This window comes from Simochromis diagramma, unplaced genomic scaffold, assembly GCF_900408965.1.
Source record: "Simochromis diagramma unplaced genomic scaffold, fSimDia1.1 OVJJ01000421.1, whole genome shotgun sequence".
Classification (NCBI taxonomy): domain Eukaryota; kingdom Metazoa; phylum Chordata; class Actinopteri; order Cichliformes; family Cichlidae; genus Simochromis; species Simochromis diagramma.
Genome location: NW_024387250.1, coordinates 4,966,070 through 4,982,236, shown reverse-complemented (window position 1 = coordinate 4,982,236; position 16,167 = coordinate 4,966,070). Strand labels below are relative to the sequence as shown.

The 16,167-nt window shown below is 38.3% G+C and overlaps 1 protein-coding gene across 8 annotated transcripts; it reads right to left on the bottom strand.

Annotated features, from left to right (window-relative positions):
* Nucleotides 1–574: 574 nt before the first annotated feature.
* On the bottom strand, nt 575–15,598 carry slf2 (SMC5-SMC6 complex localization factor 2). Of its 8 annotated transcripts, XM_040001747.1 has the most exons (22): nt 15,484–15,598; nt 14,766–14,800; nt 13,913–14,245; nt 13,716–13,801; nt 13,346–13,594; nt 12,191–12,236; nt 8,175–9,598; nt 7,970–8,052; nt 7,775–7,888; nt 7,504–7,671; nt 6,351–6,456; nt 6,190–6,277; nt 5,963–6,104; nt 5,742–5,829; nt 5,471–5,647; nt 5,020–5,114; nt 4,494–4,581; nt 4,181–4,303; nt 3,974–4,051; nt 3,790–3,876; nt 2,802–2,870; nt 575–2,687 (listed from the first exon to the last, which is right to left on the bottom strand). In XM_040001747.1, the coding sequence occupies exons 3-22, from the start codon at nt 14,181–14,183 to the stop codon at nt 2,118–2,120; spliced, it is 4,152 nt and encodes a 1,383-aa protein (XP_039857681.1). In that variant the 5' UTR covers nt 14,184–14,245; nt 14,766–14,800; nt 15,484–15,598; the 3' UTR covers nt 575–2,117. The 8 variants fall into 8 exon arrangements, with proteins under 8 accessions (XP_039857681.1, XP_039857676.1, XP_039857680.1 ...); XM_040001742.1 differs by having other exon boundaries at nt 13,716–14,245; XM_040001746.1 differs by having other exon boundaries at nt 8,175–9,595; nt 13,716–14,245.
* Between the last annotated feature and the right edge of the window lie 569 nt (nt 15,599–16,167).

Here is a 16,167-nt window from a genome sequence, read left to right as displayed (position 1 = left end):
CACATGAAATGCTTGGTAATGTGGCTGCGTGAGTTACGTGGCACTTCTTGACACCAGCTGTGATCAGCTATAACAGATTAAAAAAAAACAACTAAAAACAAGGGCTCATTTGGTCTCACTCTGCTGCTTCATCTCTTGTTTGCCATGTATGTGGGTGCTAAGTCTTTTTTTATAGCATTTCCGGGACAGATAATATTACAAGGAGCTCCCGTTCTCCTGTGTTTATTTGAGAACCATGAGTCTAGATGGAGGACAGTGCCCTCTAAAGGTCAGTAACAAAGCATGTACAGTTTACTTATATGAATATCTTTTCTATAAACACCATGTAGAAAAGACTGTTATCTTTTGTGGTAATTTGCAGCTAAACCAATTACTAAAACTGACATTTTTCAAAGCAAATGTCTTCAGAGTTTTACTGATGCATGTACCTAATCTAAAGCACACCTTAAAATTAACCCACTGATTTACACCTTTACACAAGTTCTATATTTGATTAGATTAATATTTGACCATGATAATTGTGACAATAAAAGAAATTTGTGAATACTGCTTATATAAAATTAAACTAAAATGCTGTACAAAAGTCTTTTAATTTTATTTCACTGTGAAAATGGGATATACATGTAATTTATTTAAACATAGGCGAACATACATGGAACTACGTTACACAAGGTAAAAACAGTTTATACAAAAGCCAAAGATGAAGGTCAATATTTAGTACAACCACCTTCATTCTTCAGCACAGCCTGAACTCTCATAGGCAAGCTTTGTAGTAATTTCTTTGAGTAGTCCTCAAGAATAACTATCCGGGCTTCTTGAAGGACATTCAAAGCTCTTCTTTAGATGTTGACTGACTTTTGTTTCATTGTCTGTCAAAATGATCCAACACTGCTTCAATGTTAAGGTCCGGGCTCTGGGGAGGCCAATCTATGATCGTTCTTTTGTGCATTTTTCCATCCAGCTGTGCTTTTACTGCACTGTTTGGGATTATTGTCATGCTGAAAAATGATGCAACTACTAATCTGATGCTTTGTAGATAGTATTGCATGGAGTTTCTGACTGTACCTTTCTGTGTTATTAATTAGACCAATTTTGACAAGACCATCTCTGATGAGAGCTCACTCTGATGAGTAAATGGATCAACTGAGGGGCCAGATACATCTCTCGTTGAATGTTTTCCTTTTTCTTAAGAACATGACTTTAAGATTTTGTTTACACGGCGTACACTTTCTTCCTAACATTTTTTTTGTCCAACATTTGTCCAGATTTTTAAAGGACAGTGCATACCATTTGGCATCACTTTAATGGTGCCAAATAGCATCTTTTATGCCTGTGAAAATGTGTTAGTTTTGGCATTTTTCATGGTTCCAACTAAATAATTGTGAAAAAAGGATGTTTTTGTAATATGCTGCTGGTAACAAAGTGATATTAAAAAAAATTCCAAGAAAGTGGTTCCGTGGAAGCAAAACAAAAATGCATACATGGGTGACACTTAATACAATAAACATTACTTGAGACCAAAAAATAAATAAATGTGTGAACCAATCTACTTCCTTGGTACTTCACAAGCTGCCTAACGTTTAGCCAAAATATGAAAAAATGTCATTAATCTGTCGCTACAATAGCAAGTCATGGATATTTCCACAAATCCTCTCACTGTTACTTTTCTGCATATTAGAAAGATTATCACTAACATAATAATACTGTAAACACTGGTGGGTGGACATTTTGTCTGGCGCTGCTTATGGAGACAAGAAATTAATTTAACTTGAAGTTTATTTTCCATATTTGGCCACTTAACAATAAAACAACAATATGCACACATGCAGCAGTCAAAAAAAACAACAAAACGATGAATTTTTTAATATACCAATGCTCCATCTTTCCACAAACTTTCATAAAAATATATCAGTCTGGAAGCTTGTGCCTAAATGTGCCAACAGACAAACAAAGCGACAAAAACATAACCTCACTGACTGAGGTAAATACACAGTTTGCCTTAAAATCACTGTGAAAGTCTCAAACCTTTTGGAATTAGGAAGAGGTCTGGTAAATAGTGCAAATTCAGCATAACATAAGGCAATGGCTGTTAAAGCCTTGAAAACTGATCATCTCTATCAGATTAAACCAGCTGTTGGTGCCGGGTGTGTTCCTTTTCTTTCTTCAATCTCAGTGTCCTCATCAACATGCTCTATGTTGGGAGCAGCCACTTGCTCATCCACTCCCTCAGACTCCAAGGGTGCTTGAGGATCCGTCTCAGGCACTACTTGGTTTAAATTCCCAGGTACCGTTTCTTTTTCCTCTTCTGTTTTGCTTATGTCACTTGGGATACCATCTTCCTCCATTAGCACCTCATCAATATTCATGTCTTCCTCCGTCTCTGCAGTGTTCATATCTTCTTGTTCACCAAATGTCATGCCTTCTTCTGCTGCAATAACATTTGTGTCTTTTTCTGTCTCACCAAGTTTCGTGTCTTCTTCTGGCTCCACCCTGGCATCTATTTTTTCCTCAGCAACCATGACAGCTTCATTCTGTTCAGTTATAGTTGTTTCTCCATCTTCCTCTTCATCCCCCTCTACTTCTTCTTCCACCACAGTCTCCTCTTCTGCAGTGTCATCTTCATCCTCCTGCTCCTCCTGGCTGTACCCCAAAGTATCCCCAGGCTGCCAATAATCATACAGTTTATCCTAGAGAAGGGAAAAGACCAGCATAGCCAATAAGATTATAAAATTATCTTTTAAGACACAAAGTAAACACATCCTGTAAAGAAATTATTTAAATAATGTGTGTGACTACTGTACATCGAGAGGCCTTGTCCTCTGAAGGAGCATCTGCCACTTGGTGTAGATCCTCGCCACCAGATCCTTCACCTGGAGAAAGAAGAGGAAGGCAAGAGTTCTCATACAGGTTTATGTAGCACACTGAAAATGTCATTTATCAGAACCTCTGAAAAGAAACTTGCAATGATTTGTTGATATTTCTGATGATTCATATGAATATATTTAATATAAATATGAAGTAGTACAGATGTCTCTGGCATAGCGTTTCAGCAAGTTAAACGGGTTCCTAATCTGGAAATATATTACGACTGTCTATTAGGTCTAGCCTCATCTATACTGTTTGCTAATCTGTGAAATGCTATTAAGCAGTTTTGATATCTTGACTAACAGATCTGTGTACAGTGTTATCTATGAACTAAACTTGAAACATTTAATTTTGGAGAAAAGGCTGCCATTAGGAGGAAAGAGAAAACTGCTAATGCATTAACTGTGGGGTAAGTTTTTCAAATTAGGAACTTAAATACATGGGGGAAAAGCACCAGATTTACTTGTGATCTCGGGTCAATCTAAAACAAGTTGAATCTGATGACAAAGATGCAAAAATGCTGGCAACCACCAGTGCTTCCCTTCTATGTCCTAGTAGACACACCTATTGTATCAATTTCCAAATCCGATGTCACCTTGTTCTCTGGTATCAATTTGAAGCTTCTATGTTGCCCCGTTTTTGAGTTATCGCATTTAAAAAGTTAAGTGTCTACCCACCTGCCCGTAATGTCGATTAAAAAAGCCTTTTACAGCTGAGAGGTAATAACTGATATTCTGTCTGCTTAGTGTTACTGCTAACAAGCTACTGGCGAATGACTAGTCAAGTCATTAACATTCAAAATAGTTTTGAGCAGCATAGGCCTGGACCAGCGGCTCCCATATTTGGTTAAAAGTATTGTAGATTTTATTTTGTGAATTGCAGAAAAACACACACACAAACACACACTTGTTAAATCATGCTTACCTTGCTGCGATAAAGACATTTTTCACTCTCCCTGATGTCACATTTAACATGCGTTTCCAGCTCAGTTGACAAAAACAGCAGCTGCTTCTGAGGGACAGAAAAAAAAAGGGAAGGGTTTAAACATTCAATCAAAATCAGGCCAATAACATCTAAAAATCAGATAAGACTGGAAAAAAGAATTTACCTTTTGGTGAGCGGGAAAAAACTGAAAGTTGGATGCTTCATTTGCTAATGTCAGAAGGCTATAGCACAGGTAGTAGGACTGGAAGAAATGATAAAAGGATCTTGGGTCAGAAAAATCATTTTCAAAATGATGTCCAGGTGTTATTATGGATGTAAAACAAGTCAAGGTTGGAACATTTTGCAATTCAGACTGTAACAAAATGATCACCTGCTGGTCTAGTGTGCCCAGGTCTTCTTCTTTATCTTTCTGGTTCATTCCAGAGGAGCTCGTCATGTGTCGGAAAAGGGAGGAAGGTTGCATGCGAGGAAGGTATGGCCTCAGTTCAGAGAGCTAAATACCAAACAAAAAACAAACTCTATTAATTAAATTGATTTACATATTTATTGTGCATATAGGCTTCAAATTCCCCACGACCCTGAGGATGAGTGGATTAATGTACATAATTTAAAATTACACGTGAGAAGTGTTTCAAGTGCTGGGTTTAAAGGAAACTGTCAAGGTTACAAGTTAACCCAATTACCTGAAATTCTCTTTCCACAGGTTTGTATTTGCAATTTCCATCCAACAACTTAGAAATCATGCACAGGCTTAGATGTCGGCGCAACTCTCTGTCCAAATAAAACAAACATAAAAAGAACATTTTTCTTTTTAATGGTATGGTATTGTGAGAAAAAAATAAATAAATTAAAAAAAAAAAATCACAAAATGCTGAAAGTATTTGTTTTCATACTGGCTTTATTTCACTTTTACATGCCTTCATGCTATTCTGTAGCTCAGACCATAGTAGGTTATAGTGCTGTATTATGGGATGGTAAATCTTGTGAATATCACAAGCAAAACAAGACATGCTGATACATGAAGTATCTAAGCCCTTTCATTTCCACTTCCATCAACTGCTGGCTGACAAATTTCTTAGATTCAGCTGTGTATATAAATGCATAAATAAATCAGAATCAGATAAACACAATAATCAGAAAATCAGTATATCTAGAAATTAAGTATATATGAGTAGATAGTGAAAAAAGAAGAAGGATAAAAAGACTCACTTTCCACGAATGTTGTCAGGCAGGAGATGAACTAATAGGCACATGTTGTGGTGATCATCTGTCAAATCAGTGAGAGCCAGGCAGATTTTTGGCAGCTAAAGACATAAAGCAAGTAAATAAAGTTTTTAAAGCCATACAAGCCAAGAAGCTGAGATAAATAATCTGGAGCTTGGTCGTTTAATGCTTTGTATTTAATGCAAGAATTATGAAACAAATCCTAAAATCTGTTGGGAGTCAATGTAAAGAGTATAAAATGAGAAAACTGACCTAATTGTTAGAACGTGTTAATATTCTAAAGCAGATTAATTACATGTCTTCATAAGGAACAACCATACTATACACCACTTAGGGGATGATTAAACACAACAGCTACAAGAAAACTGTTTGCTTTAATGTGCCAAACTGAAATGTGAGGAAATAAAGTGCCAGACAATGACATTTATGCACTGACCAGAGCGTCCCAATCCCTGATGTTGTTGACAATTTTACACAGCAGAGGCTCCAGTGCCACACTCGACTCGAGGATGAGCCGCGTTTCCAGGCCGATGTGACTCATTACAGTAAGGATCAACAGCAGCTCATTGTCGCTGTATGCACGTGGGCACAGACCCATGCAGTAAGACAGGTACTATAAACAGGATTAAAAAACAAAACAATGAGTGGTGGAGTTGTACTCAATCTGCTAAGCTCTCAAATGTCATCAGCCATTTATTGTCTACTACCTTTAAAACATTACTGCAGTTGTGTTCAGGGAAAGTGGTCTCTTCCTTGTTGTGGGTAGGACTATCACTTTTGATGTAGACGTCCTCCCTGCAGAAACACAGAAAAATTCAACTCCTTTAAATTAAAAAGTGACCAAATAAACAACTTTCAGCTCACGTGTTATAGTTTTATATAGAAGGTAACAAAAGGAATGAGCGAGTCATATGGTGATGACACTCACAGCAGATCTCCTTCTGTGAATGGAGGTTGCAGATTCTCAAAAGGGAAGAGTTTAACAAACGGCACTCCCATGTTCATCAGGACCAGCGTCACGTCGGATAAACTGGGAACCCACACTTTAAACTGCTGGTTTCCATATTTCACTGTGGAAGTATTCACACCAAGAACTTCAACACTATGTACATTTTAAAGACAAACTACCAAAAGCTTAGGAAGGACAGCACTGACCTATTTGATAAGCAGCAGTCAATGCAATATCACAGAGGGCCTGTAGCAACTTCTCAGATATCATCCTCTCACTATGGACTGACATCATCTGATGAGATCGACAAAGAATTAAGCTTAAACATTTGTACAACAAACACAGTGCGGGGGTGTGTCAGACCTACCTTGAAAAGGAAACGGGTAACCTGAGCTGGACAGGGTGAGCTAGAGTCATAAGCTTCCTGAAACAATCCGATATTCACATGCAATCGCAGCTGAGCTGGGCTGGACCTGATGTAAAGCAGGAGAGTGTAAGTGGAGAGAAAGATCAAAGTTATTCATTATTTAGGAAAACTAAGAGTTGAAACTGAGTGTGCAAACTTAAATACATCCCTGAGTGCAGTGTGTTGGAGAGGACTAACTGTGCTAATTTACCTTTTTAGTAAGTGCCTTCAGGTCAAACTGTAGTTTTTCCTGACAAGACCTAACTTGTTGTTCATTACCCTGAGAGTAAAATGTCCTCAGTGAAGTTTATTAGAAGGCTCCATATTAGATTATGAAAAAGGTACGTTGTGGCCTTAGGATATGTACACAAAAAGCCTTTCGTGCAAAGGTTGTTACGCCACTCTGAAGTACAGTGCACACTATTGACAAATCTAATAAACATCAAGCACAGAGTAAAGCTGCTGTAGAAAATATAATAAGCCAAGACCAGTGTTCCAGGTCTTAATTTAAACTTGTGTATTTTTTTTTAATGCTATTGGTATACAAGACAGATTCCTTTCTTTACGTTATTGTCAAAATTTGTTATCAGATTTTTGGTGTTTATGCAGGAAAAGGAAGTATTTGGGTTGGAGTTCCCCCAGACTAATGAGTCATTCATGCAAATAATTTGGTGTTTAAAATTTAAAAAGCCAACACAGAGGCACAGCATGTCCTGGGCAGACCCAGGACATGCTGAAGGGCTTATATCTCTTGGCTGGCTTGAGAATGCCCGTGTTCCCCTGGAAAAGCTGGAGGAGGTGGCCAGGGAGAGGGAAATCTGGGCTTCTCTGCTAAGTTTCTAGCTGAATTGGAAGACCAGTTTACCCTTTAAAGCTGAGGCAACAAAAATGCCCTCAGAGGTTAATTCAATGTAATTTGTCCAATTAGTATTCAAGACAACTTTAAAGAAATTATAGATGAACAATTGTTGCTAATGCAGTATTTGGGAAAAAGTTTAAAATCATCAAAAAAATCATGCACTCCAAACAATAATTACTTATATATATCTAATTTTTAGTACAAAAGTACAACAAATGTTGCCCTTTCATTTTTACACACAGAAATTGAGCTCACCACAGAAGAGTTTTTTGTGCTGTTCCCTGTGGATTGACCAGGCACTGCCTGAGCTGTAATGTATTCTGGTCAAAGATCTGACCAAACTTCTCCAGGTTGAACACTTCTTCTCCTGGAGGGACTTCTTTGATTGCAGCAGACATCAATGAATACCGCTGCAAGAATTCCCTGGTAAACAAATTCGAGCAGTTCACAGTTTAGCTAACTACAGTGAAAACACGGTTCCCCAGAGACAAAATATAAAGTGGCAGCATGTCTTTGTGTGCCTTACTGTTGTTCGGAAGAAATGCCCTCCTCTCGGTTCTCCTCTGCTTCTTCATATTCAGCTATCTTCAACAGGTCCTCTTCACATGCAGTTAGCAGTTGTCTCTCAATCTCTTTTGATCTAGTGAATAATGCAGAGAGTTTTGTGAAGATGCTGTAGCTCTTGAAATGAAATGGCAGTGAAACTTTATGAACAACTCACTTTTTATTGTTATTTATTTCCTTCAGTATTTGGTCAAGATTGTTCTTGTAATTGCCTGACTTTGTTGTGGATTGAAATGGTTGCTGTGGAAAACAACATGTGATAGTTAACATCCAAATAAAGTTTTACTGTCCTTTAGCTCAGCAAGCTTATTTTTGTACAGTAACAACTTTGCGTACAACAAAAAACAAGACATTTTACTTACATTTTTTGACTGAGAGCTCAGACGTCTAGGTGGACTAGGATCTGAGAATGTTCCCTTCTCAGGTGTATCTGGAGGTTTAGTAGCACGCTCCATCATCTCTTCCAAGGAAAGTAGCTGCTCATCGTCACTGCTATGGGAGCTTTGGGTTAGATCCACATCTACTGCAAAACTCAGCCCCAAGTCGAGCTCCACATCTATGGGATCCTCTTCATTTATCTGCTTGTTATCACCTTTACTTTCCTGCCCCTTCAGTGGTAGAAACTGACAATAACTGGAGGTAGAAGTCTGTTCAGCAGCAGCACTGTCAGTCTCTACAGCACCTGTACTCACTTTTTTGCAGAGGAGAGATGGATTTTGGTCACCCTTAAGCTGCCTGTGTGAAGAAGGGATGGGGCTGTTTTTGGTGTCCTTATCTCGAGGAGGTGGTATTAAGTTTTCCAGTTTTACCCGTGTTAACGTTACAGTTGGAAAACTGCCTAGTGTGTTAGGTAAAGTGGACGATGCTTCAAGAAGAGGACCGGTTACTTTGCAGTTTTGATGTTTCTCACAAGAGGACTCAGTAATTGAGTTGCTGGAGCTTCCTGCGATGCTGGATGAACCTTTCTCTGTTGTTTTGCTTGTTTCCCCATCTATCTTGGGTTTTACAGTCTTATTTGAGGAGCTAACAATGTAAGTCACAGGATCAGGAGTGAAAAGATCATTGGCGTCATAAGAAGCTACAGGTCTTCGTGAACGAGAAGCTTTATTCCGCTCTCCTGTCCGACCAATCAAAGAACTCGAATTTGGTTTTGAGGTTGATTTGTGAGTGCTACTGCTGAGTTTTCTGTTTTCTCCTCTGGGATTACTTCTTTTTGGGGTCTTGACAGAGCTACTACTGGAAGAAAAACCAGAGTGGTGACTGCCTAAGTCAGCAGGTGAAGAGCTAGTAGTGTCCTTCTGAGGAACATCAGAGTTGAACAAAGTGCTTGATTTATCCCTTTTATTTTTTTGCTCGCTTGTCTTTTTCACACTTCCCTCATTTGGCTTTACATGTGATCTCATTTCCTTTAACTGTGGTACATGACACTGAGAATAATTTATAAATGATTCCTTTGCACCTGTTGATGTTATTTTCTCTGTACATTCTTTATGCGATGATGACTTGCAGCATGACTGAGAAGGTCCAACAGTAGATGACAGCTCTGAGCATGCTGACTGTCCACGTGCCTGTTCTGTAAGTAGATAGCCATCTATGGTTTTGTGTTGGTTTGCTGACTCTGAAGAATGCATCACTGACGGCTGAGGCACAAGTGCAGTGGGAACAGTGGGTTTTGTTGTCTCCGTTTTGTTTGAGTTTGCCCCTTGAGGACATGGTTTCTTGGCATTCTCTGAACCATATTCATACTCGCTGCACCTCTTGTATGATGAAAAGTTCAAGTCTACTGCTGGAGAAAGGGAAAAAAAAGACGATATTTTCTTTTGAACAATATTGAGGGTTCACTAATGTCTACAAAATGACAAGAATTTGATAGTTTTAACTTTGTCTTAAAAAAGGTTTTACTATCCACATCAGATAAATGTACCTCAATCTGTTCACAAAAGAATGATAGTCTGCAACTGCAGAAATTTACTGGCAGCTATTCGGATAATAAACTCATCATTTCTTTTAAAGGGTAAGGTTATACATTTTATGATTCCAGGCTTTCAAATTTACTATTTTTTTAGAGTCACAAATGGCAGTCAGACAAAACCACATGCAATGGACACTTCCCCCCTAGGTATTATATTTTACAGCTCAGATGAAAAAGTCTTTTTTTTTTTTTAAATATTTAAATCTACCCACAAATCAGTCATGAAAATATCTACTGCAGCTCTATATGTCACATGAAAATAAAGAAGAGTAGGTGATATTTTTTTGTTTTAAGCATGAAGAAATTCCTAAAGGGACATCTGAAGCACAAATTATAGTAACAACAGATCGGGATTAGGGGATTTTTTAAAAGCCATACTTCTTAAACTTTGAATTCAGGTTTTCAATCCCTGCCACAGGTGTAAAAACTTAAGCACCAAGCCATGCAGTCTACCTTGACAAACATTTGCGAAGGAATGAGTCAACCTAAAGACCTCACTGAATTCAATCATCTGTTGTAATGGGATGCCACCACTGCAACAAGTCAGGTGGGGATATTTCTTCCCTCCTAGATATTCTATGATCAACTGTAAGTAGGACTATTGCAAAGTGCAGGCGTTTACAAACCAGAGCAACTCAACCACAAAGTGGCAGACCACATAAAGTTAGAGAGTGGGTGCTGAGGCACATAGTGCATTAAAGTTGCCAACTCTCAGTAACTTTACAGTTTTAAAACCTCATCTGACATGAACATCAGGACAAGTACTGTGTGTTTGGAGTGTGATAGTATGGCATAGGTTTTAATGACATGAAAGCATTATGTCATCAAGCACACTGCCAACAATCAGAGTGATGTAAAGCATGCACCACTGGACCGTGAAACAGTGGAAATATGTTCTTTGGAATGACAAATAACATTTCTCTATCTGGCAGTTGACCAGTTGACCCATTGGACAAGTTTGGATTTGGTGAATGCCAGGTGAAAATTACCTGCCTAACTGCTTTATGCCAAGTGTACATTTTAGAGGAGGGGGATAATACTTTATGGGTTGTACAAATGATGATAATAATAACGTTGTTGCAGCATGCCAACCATACAGTCAGCCTAGTACAATTTGTTTTCATCTCCTAACTCAGTGGTTCCCAAACTTTTTTTGCTAGGCTCCCCTTTGTTTTACAAGAAAAATGTTCGCCCCCCCCCCCCCCCGCACGCATACAAACACATCCTCCAACCACACACACCCATATTTTGCTCCATTGTGGTTTATTTCACACCTCAAACATTTAGTAAACAATTAAGCAAATACAAGCAATCTGCAATAAATTACGGGTAGTAATAAAATAAACTACTAACTCTTTTATGCTACGTTCACACCTACACGGGTATTTTTGAAAACGCAGCTGTTTCATCCACACGTAAACGACGTTTCAAATCACCGAAAACAGATTTTTTTAAAACTCCTTTTTTGTATTTACGTGTGGATGAGGAATACAGAGTTCGTCACGCAACATCAAAGGTATGTGCCTTTTTTCACGTCATGCTGTGCGCCACGTTATTGTTTACATGAGATGAATTGCAGAATGGCAGATAGAGACAAAATACTTAATCTGACTATCTTCAGTTCTTAAACGCTTACATACACACGCAGTTACTGTTCCTCCATTTACAAAGGCAGAGGTGTCGCGGTGTGATTATTTTACATGTAGTTGTTTTTTTTTTTTCTTGTAATAATATTCAACGTTGCTATCAATACATTTTTCAAAAAATGCCTCTCTGTGCAAAATGGGTTCAAAAACATAAACAGCTGTGAGATACTGTTTGTCCTTGATTTGAACCGGGGGAATAAATCGTGGCAGGATCAGCCTGATATTATTTGTATCCCACTGTAACTTTACTGTATAAAGAGCTAACATCTCCAAAATGTCAGGAGTAGTTAGTCATTAAAAGAAGTGTTTGTGAACCAAAAATCAAGAATGTGGGATACTGTTTGTCCGTAATTTGAACAGCCCAGTGTGTGCTCCCCACAATTGGAAAACCAATTCTGCAGGGGAGACCTACCTTGGCACTTGTGCAGATGAAACCAAAGGGAAGATATGTTTCACCATATTTTCTAGTCTTTGGCTTAGAATGAAGTTGGTCTGGAAACATATTCAGCTATGCTTCATCTTCTGCTTTGCGTTTGTGTGGGCGCCCCGTGCTAGCAGTGTCCAAGCATTTTGCTTTGTTTTTTCTCCCTTTTCATACCCCCCCCCCCCGCACACTTTGGGAAGTTCTGACTTAAGAGATTCCACATTACCTGCAGGTCAGTGATATTTTCAGTGTATTGAAGCTACAGGACTTAACAAGCAATACTGCCAAACATAACCTATCTGAAAGTTTAGAATTTACTTTAAATTACAATATTACCTGAAATTAACTTTTCACTTGAAGGTGTTTGCTCCTGTTGCTGGCTCTACAAAAAAAAGACAAAAAAGTTAGTGACCTACTTAAGTGATATTTGAACAGCAATAACATTGTGGCTATGCAATTTATCTTATAAAAAACACAACAAGTGACAACCAGTTCAGAAATTATTTCTGTAAATAAACAGACTTAATAAATAGCTAGTAAATGCACTTTAACTTATTTAAAGCTGTTTTCTGCATGCCCTCTGGTGCTAAACTTTTCTAGACAATACCCAATGAACTTGTATGAGAAAGAAACAAATAATCAAACCAGCTGAATCAGGGGAAAAAACTGTCTTTAACTTTGTGGCTCCATTTTATAAAGTCAATTATAAAATTATAATAATAGCTAGTTTGTCCTATGGAAACTGAGTGCTCAGTTTTCTTTCCATGCGCTGCCACCCCTCGCCTAAGCCAAATGTAATATTTATATACATAATATAAATATATAATATTTACAGTAATAAGAACCAAAGAGATGCAGACAATCTCCTGTTGTGTGCTACATGTGAGATTGGGTTACACCAGCCCATATCAAAAAAATCTGATCTCTTGACAATGTCCACAGTTCATGTGTGAAAACAGGTCGGGTTTTCAGCTAAATACCTTCCAACTATTGCCAGTTTCATAAATTTTAATCATAGTTAGTCTCAGTATTGATTTTGTTCACAAATATTTTAATATCTGATTCAGGTTTAAAAAATAGATATTATGGTGGTGTTGCAAACTCAAAAGGTGGCAACAAATTCTCACTGTTTGTAAGTCAACAGGTGCTCTTAAATTGCCTTACTTCTGTGTTAAATAACATACAGTAACATGTTAATAAGACATGTCTTCCTACTGGCAAATTAAAAACCATTTTAAATTTAGAAATTGCTAAATAGTAAGATGAAAAAAAGGGCAATTAAGTCTGTTTATAATGCTAAATCATTGATTAAAAAAAAAATAAAATCATGTTGCCGAGGCTGGCTATGTCATCTTCTATCCTCAATCCAAACAAGTACTGAAAAGCTCTTAGCCTGACCAGCCTGGCATAAGACTGGAAAGGTAGAAAGCATTCATCGTGATTTCAAAACTCGAAATAAACTTTGTGTTATTAAAGATATAAAAACTTTACCTGGGAAGAGGCTACAGAGATATGCATGATGGGTAAACGACTACTGTCGGATGAGTGGGGTTTTGGATGGAGATGGTAGCCCTGCGAGGGCCAATGGCTGATATTAGGATACCAGCCTTGTGAGTATGAAGGAGACTGTGGGTGAACTTCATTGGGTCCTCTGTAGTTGAATGATGGGGTTGTAACACTCACAGATGGTCTGTGCAGCTGGACCGTAGGTATAGAATATTCCACATCACTGGACTGAGCCTAACAAAACGTTAAGAGCCACATCAACTCAGCATAACTAATCATATTTATCATAAAAACACTCAACCAGCACAAAATCTGAGTTTCTCCTAAGACCGTATGAAAAAAGATGAAACAATACCTTATCTGATTCTTGTCTTTGTGTTGTTACAGTTTTACTTTCTGAGCTGGATGAAGAAGCCTTGAATTCAGTCGCTTGATCTCGGCCTATGTGGGAAGATGGTGATTGGTTGATAGCCACTGGAAGCAAAAATGTGTCAAAAGATCCTGGCTGATGGCCTCCTGGTATTGGGGGATTGAATGACATCCTAATGGTACCTGGATTGTTTGGCACAAGCCCTGGAGGTTGACCAAAGTGTTCTGGAGGACCCAACCTTTCCTTTGGCATAAAATAAGGTCTTTCCACGGGGGAACCAAGATTAAGTGAAATGCTTGAATTAAATCCTGATGAATGGATTAGTCCTGGGGGATGAGGATTTTGCCAGTGTGGACCAATTCTGTCCCTGTAGCACACCTCAGGTGCCTGAATTGGCAACATTCTCCTCGGTGGTGGATTAGAAAGCCGGTTAGGGACCTGAGAAGGCTTCATTGGAGTCTCCTGGTGAAAAGATGTGTTGGATAGGGAGCGCTGCTCAACAACAAGGTCCTTTACTAAGGTACAAAGGAAATATGATGTATGCATTATGGTCTTTTGAAGAATCTGTTACATTACACCTTACCCATTTACTGTACTTACTAAGGATTATCCATCTGTTTTTTGGGTTTTTTTTAAATTACAGGTCTGAATTTGTTTTAAGAGAAAAGTAATGACTAGCTTACCCTCTTGTGTTAAGCTTTTACAAGAGTGCGAAAAAGATCTCCCTCTGACAAACTTATTTTTCTCATTGTGTCTGATTCCTCTTAAAGCCGAAAGCACTATCTGACGCTTTAGTTGGCTTAGTTGTTGATTTAACTGCTCATTGACAGTCCCACAGCATGAAACTGCACAATAAGTGAGACTATATAATAAAACAAACAAACAAACAAAAACTTACATCATAAACATTACAGTTGAGTGCTTTATTGCACAGTAAGTAAAAGCATACACATGAGAGGCAAAGTCTCAAGGAGCAGGTAAAAGTAAAAGGTTATTTTAATGAAAATTAACACTCGACCTGTCACTTCGACTCACCTTTACTTCTCGGTGAGACGCAAGCTCCAAGTGGGCTGCAAAAAAGACAGAGAAATGGGAACTCAACATGTTTCTATTAACGTTTGAAGTTAGCCCGGTCACCAAGCCGACGACAATGACGCAACTTCAGTTTTTGTTTTATTTTTCTCCCCACACACAAAAAAAAACCGAGAAAAAGAAGACGTCCAACAAAGCACGAGTTAACCTTCCACAGACAAAACGAGGGAGACACTTGCTAGAGAATTTCTGTTTGGCTAATGGCTACCAATCACGGCATGCTATTTGAGGTGACAACATGAGATCAAATAGTTTCACGCTTTTACATGTCCTGATGTTGTTTTGACATAAAAATGTCTTATCGCCTGAAATTAACATAACCTAGCAGTGTCGCTTGAGAACCTCAGTCCCAAACAGACGTCAACAAACTGGCTAGCCGTTAAATATTATTACCTGTCAATATGCTAGGAGCTAGAGAAAAGGAAAGCTAAATATGACAGCGTTATTCATTAGCATCAGTTCCTTGCGTCGTGTTGGACTCGCTTTAAGAAGAAACAAAGCCATCTATGAACGTTTTATTTTAGAACCTACATAAACGTCTTTCTGTAGCTAGCTAGCGAATAATAAAATGCATAATAAATACTAGCATGTCGTTTGAGGAAGTAATGTTTAGCTAGCTGGCTAACGCGCGTGCAAATTACCAGTTAGCAGTTATTCATACCGAGTGTCTCCTTAGTTTTCTGTTGCTTTCCTCATTTTGAGGACTGGGAAGTCTGTTTGCAACTACATACGGCGGCAATAACACGTTACTGGTGATTCCCGGTGCCACAAACATCCTCTCCCGCTTGCAACCGCTTAGACAACACGAACTGCATCATGGAACTTGGAGTTCAAAAGTATTTCACTTTAAAGGAATTCTTTCTGTAGATGTTCAAACTATTTCCCCAAGTCTTTTTCCAGTGCTTCCGAAATAGAGCGGAATCCATCTATTAGAACCCACCCTGTAATTTTTCATTTTTTTCGAGGTCGTCATGACAAAGGGTTATTTCTGGAAAATGTCTTGCAAATACAATATGCCCTTGGGACAAAAAATACTCTCTCCTTCATGAATTTAGTCAAAACTGTGGTTTGACCACCAAGATTTCATGCTTCATTCATTTTACTTTTGGATATTTGTCACATTTACATACCAAACACATAATTAAACACATTTTAATATTAGACAAAGATAACCCAAGTAAATACAAAACGCAACTCTAAATTCAATTATTAAGGGGGGAAAGCCACCCAGACCTACCTGTCACTGTGTGAAAAAGTAATTCCCCCCGAAAACTAATAACTGCTTGTACCACTTCACACATTTTTAGCTGGTCTAAAATCAGCTGCAAGGTCAGCTGATGGAATA